Source organism: Apium graveolens, chromosome 4, assembly GCF_009905375.1.
Source record: "Apium graveolens cultivar Ventura chromosome 4, ASM990537v1, whole genome shotgun sequence".
NCBI lineage: Eukaryota > Viridiplantae > Streptophyta > Magnoliopsida > Apiales > Apiaceae > Apium > Apium graveolens.
In genome coordinates this window covers 313,358,962-313,371,897 of record NC_133650.1, presented here as the reverse complement: position 1 = coordinate 313,371,897, position 12,936 = coordinate 313,358,962, and the positions used below count along the sequence as shown (strand labels likewise).

The 12,936-nt window shown below is 30.8% G+C and overlaps 2 protein-coding genes across 2 annotated transcripts; one reads left to right on the top strand and one right to left on the bottom strand.

The window, feature by feature from the left end:
• On the bottom strand, window positions 1–3,140 carry LOC141721811 (uncharacterized). The gene is made up of 3 exons (XM_074524926.1): window positions 2,639–3,140; window positions 997–1,344; window positions 1–895 (listed from the first exon to the last, which is right to left on the bottom strand). The coding sequence occupies exons 1-3, from the start codon at window positions 3,032–3,034 to the stop codon at window positions 284–286; spliced, it is 1,356 nt and encodes a 451-aa protein (XP_074381027.1). The 5' UTR covers window positions 3,035–3,140; the 3' UTR covers window positions 1–283.
• Window positions 3,141–12,163: 9,023 nt separating this feature from the next.
• Window positions 12,164–12,798, top strand: LOC141717351 (peamaclein). Its single transcript, XM_074519426.1, has 2 exons — window positions 12,164–12,317; window positions 12,410–12,798. The coding sequence occupies exons 1-2, from the start codon at window positions 12,233–12,235 to the stop codon at window positions 12,592–12,594; spliced, it is 270 nt and encodes an 89-aa protein (XP_074375527.1). The 5' UTR covers window positions 12,164–12,232; the 3' UTR covers window positions 12,595–12,798.
• Window positions 12,799–12,936: the final 138 nt, after the last annotated feature.

The following is a 12,936-nucleotide window of genomic DNA, read 5'->3' as shown; positions in this document are numbered from 1 at the left end:
TGAATCAAATTGAAGAAACAACAAACATCTTATCGTTTCATACCATGCGTGAGAAATGTCCTCAATCGATAACTGAACTCCCAAGTGTCAAAAAGAATCCCCAGATTCCTCATTACATTCTAAAAATATTTACAATTTTTTTTGAGATTCATAATCGGTTTCAAAAACCTCTATCAAGTGCAATTCTAAGTTGCCTGCCCTGCTCAGGTTTGCCACTATGTCAGTAACAGTTATGCCAAGAATCTAGATGTAACCTAACATGTGCATTTCCAGCACATAAAGGTCAATCTTTGGCATATGTATCATCAAAATAAACCCTACTACTGGCAGCAACTTTGGTTCGATAAGCTGTAGTGGGAACACTAGTCTTTGATCTTTCCTTCTGGGGAATCTCACACGTTACACTGCTAGAACTATGGCCAACAATTTCAGCAGGAGGAATGAAACATTCTAACGACAGACCTGGAACATTAAAAGCAACTTCTTCAATTGTCCATGCTTCTTCCATCCTCGTCTTGGTGTGACTCATTGCTGTTTCTCCAAATCTGAAAAGGGTAACCACTGACCGCCCTGAGTGGGCAATCATGATTCCTTCAACAGACCTGTAGTCATCCAGAAATGAATTAATTGTGGTTTCCCAATAAACAGCATCACCGCCAATGGTTTGCACACGAGTCAAATGAGAGTCTTCTAAGTGCAGGAGGAGCCCTGATTTCTGGCTGAAATAACCGAACAAGACATGTCGTATGATCTCTGCTGGGCCTTCACTCCTGGATTTCAGAGTTTGTGGATCAGCCCTAAGTTTGAGGATGAAACAATCTTCTCCATTGATCCTTTTTTCACCTATGCATCTGGCATTAGCAAACATATTTGCAGTTGTTCGCGGGTCAAGACCCTAAAAACAAACTAAAAGTCAGATAATCAAATCCTGAAGTGGAACAAAAGGTAATAACGCTACAAAGATATGATCATATGATTAATCGCAGGCAGTTTTACCTGAAGAGCGCGGCGCAATGGTCTAACTGGACCCTTGGCGGCATGTGAACCAAGCCATGGTGTGTGCCTCCATACAAGTTTCCCGTTGCAACCAGCATGAATCTTGCTACCACCAAGTGCAACCTCAACATACCACATGTCTGGATTCATCTGCCATAAAACAAAGCCGCCAGCTTCTGTCGTTCTAGAAGAATTCTTACTCTTCACCGCCTTTGCAGCTGTCTCGCTATCAAAGGCTAGCATCCGCACCTTCCCTGTTGCATAAGCGTTGTGAATACAATTGTGAAATTTTTGCCCTCCGGATGCTGCTATGTACTGTTGCAATATGTACTGAGCAGATGAAGTTTCCTGCAACAATGAAAATTAGAGTCAATATTTAACTTGAGGTCATCAACTATTTAACTCCCATTTAAACTGTACCCTTAAACACTTGAGGCAGCAAACGACACAGCATCCAACAAGACAGAAAAGGCCCAGGATTTCTAGACTAAGAATTATCAACAGACAGCAACCTGAAGGTCGTAAAACACGCCAGTTTCCCCTGTTCTCCCAACCCCCTCCCCAGTCTCCCTAACAATGGAAGCAAATGAAGGCTGAAGCCATCTGGCCATCTCCAAACAAGTTTAATTATGGCTTAAATCTCAGCTTTCTTCTAGAACATATAAAAATTGAGAAATCTTACTCAGATACAGATTGCTAAAACATGTAGCATGGAAGCAAAGAAGCATCTAATTATTTAGTGAAAACAAATGTATTAAATTGCAGATTCTTTGATATAAAAGGCAAGTGAGGCACTTGAAGAGGTTTGTCTGAGCTCTAGGCTTTTGCTGATCCCTCAAACAGAATATTGAAGGATAGTACATTATTTTTGCAGGAAGATGATGTAAAATCAAAGTTTCTTTTTTCAACTACATTAAAAATCCAATTTCAACATCAGTACCTTTAATCCATAAAATTTTATTTAATTGATTTAAGTATATTGCTTTAGAATTGTAAAAAAGTGATGCAGGTGTGAAGGTTCAAAAATATGAACCAAGAGATAAATTATACATGAATAGAAGTACTCTTAACACTAATCACAAGAAAATTACTCCAAACATTTTTTTAATTGTTAGTGAATAGTGACCCTCTAAAGTGCAACAATAAAGTATGATATCAAAAGTACCAAAACTGCAAAACATGGCAACAAACCATAATAAACATGCTCCAGTGTCCAGAGTCCAGACCATACCTCTACATGCAAACATTCTAAAGTAAATCCTAGCAACAAATAACAGAATATTCGAGTTTCAATAAAAATAAAAATAAATATGCGCGTGATTATTTAAATTTGTGCAAGTTTGCACACAGCTATACATATACAGAATTTTTTAAAAAGAGACTTATATTATGGGACGGAGATAGTATTACGAATCTTATAAAGTGTGTCCAAGTGCGTTTGCTAAGAATTTGTGTTTAATGAGTTGTCATCGAGAACTTATTAATAATGATGAATCGCCCACCGATAATATTTTGACAACTAATCAAACACCGATTTCCAGGGTGTGCACTAGGAAAACTAGGAAAACCAATAGTATTATACCAAAAACAATGTAATAACTGAAAAAAGAGAGGGAGATAATAGAGTGAAAGAGCAACATACAATAGGAGTATCTTTGATACTAAGGTGAGGAAAAGGCTCATTACAGCTAACATGCACAGGAGCCAAAGGTGCACCAAGCACACCCATAAGCATCCTCAAATCCGACGGTGGACGACTCAATGGGGCCCTCATCCACTGACCCCACTTCCCATCTCGACCGTCCATTCCTTCCTCTGTATCTGGGCCTTCTCTGAGTGGCGCCAATGCTTCAACGGGCCTCAGCCCACCAGACTTCTCAGCCAGAAACTCAGGCAATGATAACTGAGTGGATTTTTTACGGGTGGCAGAACTTGAGACAGACCCGCCGGGAGTGGTTTTCCGGCGAGTTCTTCCCGGAGAAAGGCCTCTTACTACTTCTTGCTTTAATGTAGAAAAGAAGCCTTGTTTTTTCTCCATTATTAATGTGTTGCAGAGAGAAAGAGTAGTTAGTTACTGTCTGTGTTATCTAGTTAAGATATGTAATAAATGAAATGTGAAATTTGTAGATTTATAGTGTGCCAGTATATCTAGTATCTCCAGACTGCACTCCACATATGTTATATGTGTCTTTGAAATAACGCAAAAAGAAGTACACATGTCTTACCAGGTTGGGCCGTAATTCGAAAGGCCCGGCGAGTTTGCCCAATTCGAACTCGTTTAAATGGGTTTAACTCGGCTAGTTTACGTTTAAATGCGTTTGACTCGGCTCGTTTAGACGAGCCAAGTTCGGACAAAATTTTTGGTCATTTAATTACTCGAACCGATTAGACTTGACTCGTAAAATTAAATAAGCCGAGTTCAAATAAAATTTTAGGCTCGATTAAGTGTAAAATTAAGCAAATCGACTCGTCCGGCTTGTTAAAATCGACTCATTTAGCTAAATGAGCTGGTTGTACTCGACTCGTGAAATTAAACGAATCGAGTTCGCGCAGAGATTTAGGCTCGATTAGTTAAACGAGCCGGGTTAGCTCGACTCAATTAATCTCGGCTCGAATTACGTCCGGCTCGCTCGGCCCGAATTACAGCCTTATTGGTTAGAGTCCGAGTACGAGAGAGTGTTGGTGTTTTTTCCGAGATAGTAATTAAATAGCTAGTCATGGAAATCGGCCGATTTCCGAGCATAGAAATCGACCAAATTTTAAAAAATCGTCAATAAATTACTTAAAAATATTTGACTAATTCAGTAGATTACCGATAATCATCCGACTGATAAAAAATCATCCGATAAACTATAAATCAGTATTTGAACTAAATAGTTTCGATTTCTGAAAATTGTAACTATTTATAGCAATTCACTGAAAAATGATTAAGAATGCTAAGAGATAAATTCATATAAATTAACTTAAAATATATATTTAATAATAAAAATTTACTAATTATTCAGGTTGGTATTCAGAGAATATTAATATTAAATTCTGAGGATGGGATTATATTTTAAAAATAATTCTTGGTAAAAGAATAAGAATTTATTTAATTACCAGACATTGGGTACTGTAAACTAGGGTTTGTCGTTTTAGTTGTAGTTTGTTGCGAAGATAACGGGTAGGAAATAGGTTGGTAATAACGGAGTGGCGTTTGTCAGAATTTGGATATCTCACTCTTCCTACCAGAGAATTTTTGATGTCTCGTCTTAGTCCTTATTTTGATTTGTTTATTATAGCAATGGTTGTTATTTTTTATTCAAAAAATATTTATTATTTTTAATATATATTATATATTTATTGCTATTTTAATGCTTAATCGTTAGAAGGTGATCTCATTACTAAAATCTGATTTACGCTTTTTACCACCCAAATTTTATATGTATGATGCATCTCCACTAATTTTCAAGAAAATTTGTACCCCAATTTATTATTAATTTTACTAACAAGATGTTGTCATTTACACACATCGAATAATTCCTTTAATGTCATGATATTCATCTTATGTGCACTTTGATTTTGATTAATATCTTAAAATATAATATAGTGGATCCGCAAGAGTTGTTTCAGTTAGTTAAATAGGAGATAACTATCTAATTGATTATAAATTCGAATTACACGGGAGGGGATTTATAATTATGCCTCCTGAGTCAGAGCATGTCGCTTAAATACAGTTTACCTTAGTTCACGCGGTTTGCAGACTTTTTCGTGAATCCGTAGAATTTACCCAGCACGCACCCAAAAGATAGCGGTCACGGGTTACCACGTTAAAAAAATATAGTATAGTGGAACATAAATTTACATGAACAATCAGCATTGCTCTTTAAAGAAACACATTGATAATAATATTTGGGGCACAATGCTATATTTTTTTTTAGATAAAATTATTATTTTTTTAGTTTTTTTTATTATAAATTTTTGGATTAAAATGACAGAAAAGCATGAGCCATACAACGCTCCTAGCCTCCCACTATCTACCAATATATATCAACTTTATATTTGTAATAATTGTACGTATATGTTTGTGTGCAAGTATATGGATAGAAAACAAAGTACAAGGGGTTGAAAATCTAGGTGCATAGTGAGGTGTAGACTAATCAGCTTTATGCCGTAGATTGCGGATACAAATTGAGTAGGCTGCTTCTAGTTGACCCGTAGACTTTAACGTATCTACTTGATTTATTCTACCTCTTTGAAAATTAGAATTATTACTCCCTCTGTCCCTCTCATGTTTACACTTTCCTTTTTGTGATGTCCCATCCAATTGTTTACATTTCAAAACTTTCCAAAAATAGTAAAGTTTTTATAGTTTTTAAATTAACTACATCCACTATTTTCCTCCACTATAACCACTTTATACATATAATATTAATCGGTCTCACTACTTTACTCATTTTTTCAACTTTTCTCCACTACTTTATCATTTTTCTTAAACTCCGCGCCCCACCCAAATATAAACATTTGGGAGGGACGGAGGGAGTATTATTTTTAAATAAAATAAAATAAAAATATGGTCAAAAAGTCAAAAACAAATGAGATCGCTCCTATTCTCATGGTATTATTGTTTAAAAAATTACGTTTATTAGTAGACCTCGCAATTATAACCGGAGTGGTTTTGAGCTAATCAGTTTCGGATTGTATTTACTTTCGAATTATGATTATGATATATTTATAGACCGCCTCCGTTCATAACTAATTCGATATAAATTTGAATGAAAAATGATAAAACTAAGTTTCGTTTGTTATAATAGTTTAAAGGATCATAGCTTATTATTGTCCATATACATTAATTATTGAAGAAATTTTGTATTATTAGAAAAATTCACATTTAAAATAATTTTATATTTATGATAACATAATTATATAATCAAAAATAATTAAATATTACATTAAAATACAAAATTTAATAAAAAATTGTCTTAAAATTTGAAAAAAAATGAATAATTTATGATCCGAAAATATCTAAACTGAATTTTGTCTGATCGTAATCTGAATTTCTTCTGAATTTAATCCGAATCGCATACTTCAGTTTGATAATATATTATTCGGTTTTGATCGATTCCAAGTTATAATCAAATCTAGTATTTCAGATAATTTCCCGCTAAATTTTCGACTCAAATTATTTTTAGATAAATTTAAATTATTTCAAATGATTATCAAATTAATGAATCATAATTCAAATAGAATTTTATGAATTTCAGTTTAATTTTTCGGATATTAACCCGTCTTGTTAGGTGTAGCAACAAGTCCAAGAGGTAGATGACAGCTTTAACGCGCGAGTTGCACGCAGTAATCGTCTGCGTGCCAAGCCTTTAAAATGCTTTTAGTGTTTATTTTTCGTTCATTTTTGAAACATGCATACCTTTATTTTATTGTTTCTTTTGAGAAAACCTTTATTTTATTGTTGTTCATTTTGATTTAGAAGCACACTCGTATCAAATAAATTCAATTCTATGTCACACTCGAAAAACTATTCTTGTCTAGTCTTTATGGTTTTTTGATGGGCTTGTACTTGATTAGTTCAATGGACCTTTTCAAAGCCCATGCTTAGTAAACCTTGTTTTTATACATGTCGTTTTAGTTTATTTGTGTTTCAGATTTTTACACCAAGTCAGGCCCGTTCGGGTATGTACAATGTAGTATTAATATTAGTAATATAATATAGTACTAAAAAATTATACTTTTTACAAACTATTGCATTAAATTCGTTGAAATATATTTTTAGCAACCATGTTCAATACAAGTATACTAAAGGTCAAGATTATTACATTATTTCACTAACAATTTTATTCATAGAGGTATGATACATTGTCTTCTTTGAACCCTCTAATTCAACTCCAAAATTTTTTAATATCGTCGTATTTATGGACACTTTGCTCAAATTAGATCCTAATAATTTTTCACAAGAGTCTGTGCAAATTAAGGTGCAATATGATAGTGATCTACAAAACCAAACCCGAACCCGAACCGCACCCGATGGGTTCGGATTTAGTGGTTCGGGTTTTTCCGGGATCGGGTTTGGTAAAAATAATCGGGTTCGGGTTTCGTTTTTGATAAACCCGTTTCGACCGACTCGATTGTCATCCCTACCTCCGTCCCTCCCAAATGTTTACATTTGGGTAGGGTACTGAATTTAAAAAAAATGATAAAGTAGTGAAGAAAAGTTAAAAAAATGAGTAAAATAGTGAAACTGATTAATATTATATGTATAAAATGGGTGTAGTGGATGTAGTAGTTATTTTAAAAATTATAAAAACTTTATTATTTTTGGAAAATTTTAAAATGTGAACAATTGGAAGGGACATCCAAAAAGAAAAGTGTAAACAAATGGGAGGGATATAGGGAGTATAAGGTAGTTGACGTTTAATTTTTTACCACATATATTAAAGTGTTATGATCGTATAATAAAAATAATATTTTTAAAAATTAACTTTTCAAAATAAAAATATATACATGTATTGAAATTTACAAAAATAGTTTTTTAAAATAAACTATATTTTCTATCTGATTAAAACACTTTAAAATTACGAGTAAAAAAATCAAACGAAAAATATAAAAAAAGAAAAGTAATTAGTTTGGAGATCCCGTACTCAACATAGTGGGCCTGTTTGTACATAACGCGACTAAGAGTGTATTTGATATTACTGTTGCAGACTGGTAAAATTTAAAAGGTACTTTTCGGAAATGTATTGTTGACCTAAAAACTGATGTTAAAGAAAAAAAACACCCCATGGCGTTAGAAAAAACTGTTTTTTGGTTTTTGTGAAAAGCAGAAACTGATTTTACGAACAAATCTTATCAAAAGCATTATTAATTTCAATTTTTTGTATCAAAACATATATATATCAGAAAAATTACCAAACATTTATCTGATTTGTACAACAACAGATTTTTCAGTAACTCTTTTTTAATAGCATAACAATTTTTAAATTATAAAAACCGATTTGGGTATTATTCAATTAGAAGACGCCTTACAATTAATAAAATTTTAGATAATTAAAATTATAGCATAATTTTTGAAATTTAATTTGTAAATGTTAAATATTCTCTTTTTTTTACCAATTTTGCGCTGGTAGCTTCTAATGCTTCTCGTCGAGAAAAAGGGACAACAAAGTTGCTTATGTCGATGGATCTTTTCCCAAGGTGGAACCTACTTTTGTGTTTGAAACTTTGAAGCCACGCATGCAAGACTAAGGCTCTGTTTGCGAGTTGTGTTATTATAAAAAGTGTTATTGAAAAAAGTGTTGTTGTAAAAATCATATAACTCTTTGGTAATTTTTTTGAAAGGTATATGTTTTGATGCGAAAAATTAAAAATAATGATACATTTGGTAAAGTTTGATGGTAAAATCAGCATCTGTTTCCCGCAACAGCTGAAAAACAGCTTTTTCTAAAAGTATGGGAAACTTACTTTTTCTAACAGCAGCTTTTAGGCCAAAAATACTTTTCCGAAAAGCAGATTTTTTAAATTTTACCAAACAGTTTTTTAACTATTTTTTAACAAAAAGCTGTTGTTAATTTCTGCAACAACAATACCAAACACAACCTAATATTCAAGGAAGATTAAAATTAAAATTGAATACTCATTTCTCACTTTATGTAACTCCTTTAAATATTAATTAATTAATATAAAAAAATACATGCATTTCCTTGTCATGTTTAACTTTTAAACAAGTTTCCTTAAATAAGATAATTAACTAGCGTAATAACCCGTGCGAGGCACGATGATTTTCTAGAGTTTTTATGTATGCAATTATAATATTTTTAGTTATATTCTTATTTGTAAATATTGTATAATCTCTAACGTATTTATCTGTGTATCATTTTCATACAAAACATTACTAAATTAAATAATGTTTCCAATATAGCTTATGAAGAAAAATTTATATATTCTTGTTTGTGTTATATAATTGTATTTAATGAATAAATATAAACAGAGTAGTCAGTGTACGTTTAAAATGAAACAAATAAACTTAATATGTAGAATGTCGCTGTTATGTTTACAAAGAAAAAATTAAAAATTAATATATCTGTTGAATACAGAGTTGACCAAAAATTTTGAATTTTATTTAAATAAACTATATAACTGTTCTATTTTATTACTGAGTTCTCTACTAATTTACAATTAACTTACTCAATTTAAAAAAGATAAAAAATGAATAACTGAATTCAGAATTACTTGCAATCCTAATATAAAATAATATAAAATTTACACTACTGTTAATATAAAAGTTGATTTTAATGAAAATGTTAGTTTTTGAAATTTAACGTATGTATGTTTGGAAAAATGTTAGTTTTTTTTACAGCACTCTTAACAAAATAAGATTAGGTTATATGTGTCTATGTTAGCATGTGAATTATCGTATGTTATATTTTTTAGGAAATTACGATGGTTTCAATTATTTATATGCTAAATATCTGATTTATGTACATGTATAATCATTATTAATATCTAGAGTTAAATAACATGTATTTATAATTATTCAAAAATTAAAATTATGTAATAAATAAATTGCAATAATTTATATATGGTATTCACATTATCAGTGATAAACAATCCATATCTGTTTTTTACGCGACCGAGTATCAATCATGTAACATAAAAATAAATTATATATTGTAAGACTTATTATTGATGTTCATGATTTTTTCCAAAAATTTGAAGGAAAAATTGTAATTGTATTATTATTTAAACTATTTTTAAGTTTCTTTCATTACAACTCTAATATTTGTTCATATAATAATTTGATAATATTGTATACTATTCTCCTAAAATTAAATATTTTTCAATTCGATAAAGTTTTATAAATATTAGTTGAACCGGTTAATTCCTTCAAATTATTGAACAATATTTATTTTTTAAAACAGTATAAAATGTATTGAATCAAATGCTACAATATAGTATAGTTATAACTTTTATTTGAGTAATTCAAAATATTAAAATAATTCAAAATATTTGTATAATATTATCTTGATCAATAAATATTGTTTATCTAAAAGAATTCTTATTAAAATGCTAGTTTTTTTAAAGTGAAAAATGAAAAATAAATCGATTTAATATATCATCGTAGTTTTAACAAATTTCGTGAGATCTCATAACAAATTTCAAATATTTTTAAAATCGGGATAAGTCTCAAAACACTATTGCGCTACGAGTGAAGTTAGTAATTTTAATACAAATAATCAATTGACTTGATCCTATAAACACCTCAAACACATTAATTTCTATTAATTTAAGATATCAAAAAATTTCACATTATTGGTAAGATATTCTCGTCGAACTTTTAATTTAAATTTACTAAACGTAGAATGTGACAATATTTTTCGGCTAGTCATATAGTCAAATTTCGAGTATCTTTTGAACAATGGGCCAAATTCTGATTTCAAATTCAAAATAAACTAAAATTCATTGACTCATTATAATTCGAACTTATCTAAATATTTAATATCAATCTAGATTATTTATATATAGGCGATTCTATTTTCAATATTTTCTTTAAAAATTATATATATACATTTTAATTACTTTTTATAATAAAAAATATGTTAAAAATATATGAGATATATTATCAAACAAAAAAATAATAATAAATAAGATAATAATCCATTTATGTACTATGCCTAACTTTATATTTGGAATTCAGTTCTTTAAAATTAATTTTACAAATATTCAAGTAACTATCCTTTTTTTGCGGAATTCAAGTAGCTATCTTTAAAGTTAAATAAAATATTCATTTAGCACACTTACATATTATGTGTATGATAAAAAGCACATGTGACAATATGATGTAGTGGTACGAGGTTGTATAGAAGAATGAAGTAACTCGAGTTCGATTCCCACAAAACACAACTTTTATATAAATATTAAAATAGGGGTAGTTTAGTCTTTTTATTGAGATTTTTTAATCTCAAAATATTATCACTTTGTTGTGCTATTATATAGAAGAGATTATCTTATACTTTTATTATTCGATCCTAATTAGGACTCGAAGCTACTTAGAAGTTAGATGTAAACATCCTTAAAATTGATAACAATCTCCCCTCAGTTTTGAGCTATTACCAATTCTTATAGGGTCATTTTCGACCTCTCTTCAATCTAATATGACAATTTCTTTTAAGAGTAGAAAGCATTTCACATCTCCGCTATATTATCATTTACATAAGAATTGATAATAGAATGTCACACACCCGCCTTCTCTTTTATAAGATTCGAATTCCGGATATTATTATAAGAACATCTCCAATGATGTTAGCTATAATTTGTTGGCTAAATTGGCTCCGTAGGATATTATGTAAAATTTGTTAAACCTGTAAGGTATTGTGTTCGATGGTATTGGCTATATTGGTTAGTTATATCTTAAAAATAGTATGTTATTAAAATTTTATGTTGTTATAAATAGAATACATTACTTAAATATGGTAATAAGTGATTAATTTTTTTTTACAGATTTCTTACAGGTCTGTAGTGGTTCAACAAATATAGGCAACATCAAGAGGTTGACTATATTTATAGATAAGGGGAATGCACTATTGGAGATAAATTTTTTTTACATAATCTCTATATTTTTTATTTATAGTATGTATTAACGATTTTTAGTTAAGGGTTCTATGTGGTTGGAGATGCTGTAAGAATATCTTATCATGATGTTTAATCAAATTTACAAAACTTACATGCAAGTTAATTAATCCCACTAGATTGTTTACGTTACTTTTCGTTACGCTTTTCAATTCTCGTTTAAAGTATATTTCCATAATATATTTTTTTTTTTAAAAAAAATTCTGAAAAAAAGTTTCATGTTTAAACTTTTATTCAAAAAAAAAATTAAAAAAAAAATTTTAAAAAGCATTATGAAATTATACTTTATTGAAACCTTATGATATGTTTAAACCTTTAACCAGACTTTGAACAAAATCTACAGGCGTACACGGAATATGCAAAAAAAGGAATGAGTAGTTGTTAAGTAGGTAGATACTAGAATGAACGAAAATAAGATTTTCACCCCAAGAAATGAAAACAACCTGAAAAGACAGTCTGTACTCCACTCAACTCAACCCTTTGCAGCTAAACAATTTTCACAACAACTTCACACTCACCCCAAAAATGTGCCTATATATAGAAGTTAGAACCCTCTCTAAAACTCATAGTCACACGTCAAAAATTCAAAGAAATAACCGCAGAAGGGAGAAAAATCACGATGAAGACGACATTCGTTGTAGCGAGCCTCTTCGTTGTTGCTCTTGTACTATGTCAGTCCCTGCAGACAGCCATGGCCGGATCAAGTAAGTTCGCGGTTTTTATATGCTGGTCTTATTATTTTTACAGTTTTGCAGCGAGAAACTGAAATGTGGTTGGTATAAATGAATTATGACAGGTTTTTGCGACTCCAAGTGCGCGGTGAGGTGCTCGAAAGCTGGTGTGCAAGATCGATGCTTGAAGTATTGTGGGATTTGCTGTGAGAAGTGCCATTGTGTGCCTTCCGGGACTTATGGTCACAAAGATGAGTGCCCTTGCTATAGAGACTTGAAGAATTCCAAGGGCAAATCCAAGTGCCCTTAGATTATTTTTCTTAACATTTGCTCGTATTTATTTGTACACTACTCTCGTATGTTTTGTTATAATAAAGTGAGCTTTTCATGCTCAAGTTACGTAAATGTAGTTTCATATGTGATTGTGTGTTTTTATCAGATAATTGACGGATAATCGACATATGTATGTTTTGTTATGTGTCCGTATATAATAAAGTGAGTTTTTCATGCTCAAGTTACGGAAATGTAATTTTATATATGATAGTGTGTTTTAAACAGAATAATCGACATATTTATGTTTTGTCCCTCGTTTATTTCAAGAAATGAGGGTTCATATGTGCACTCATCCAAGCCTTATCTCAAGTTGACAGGT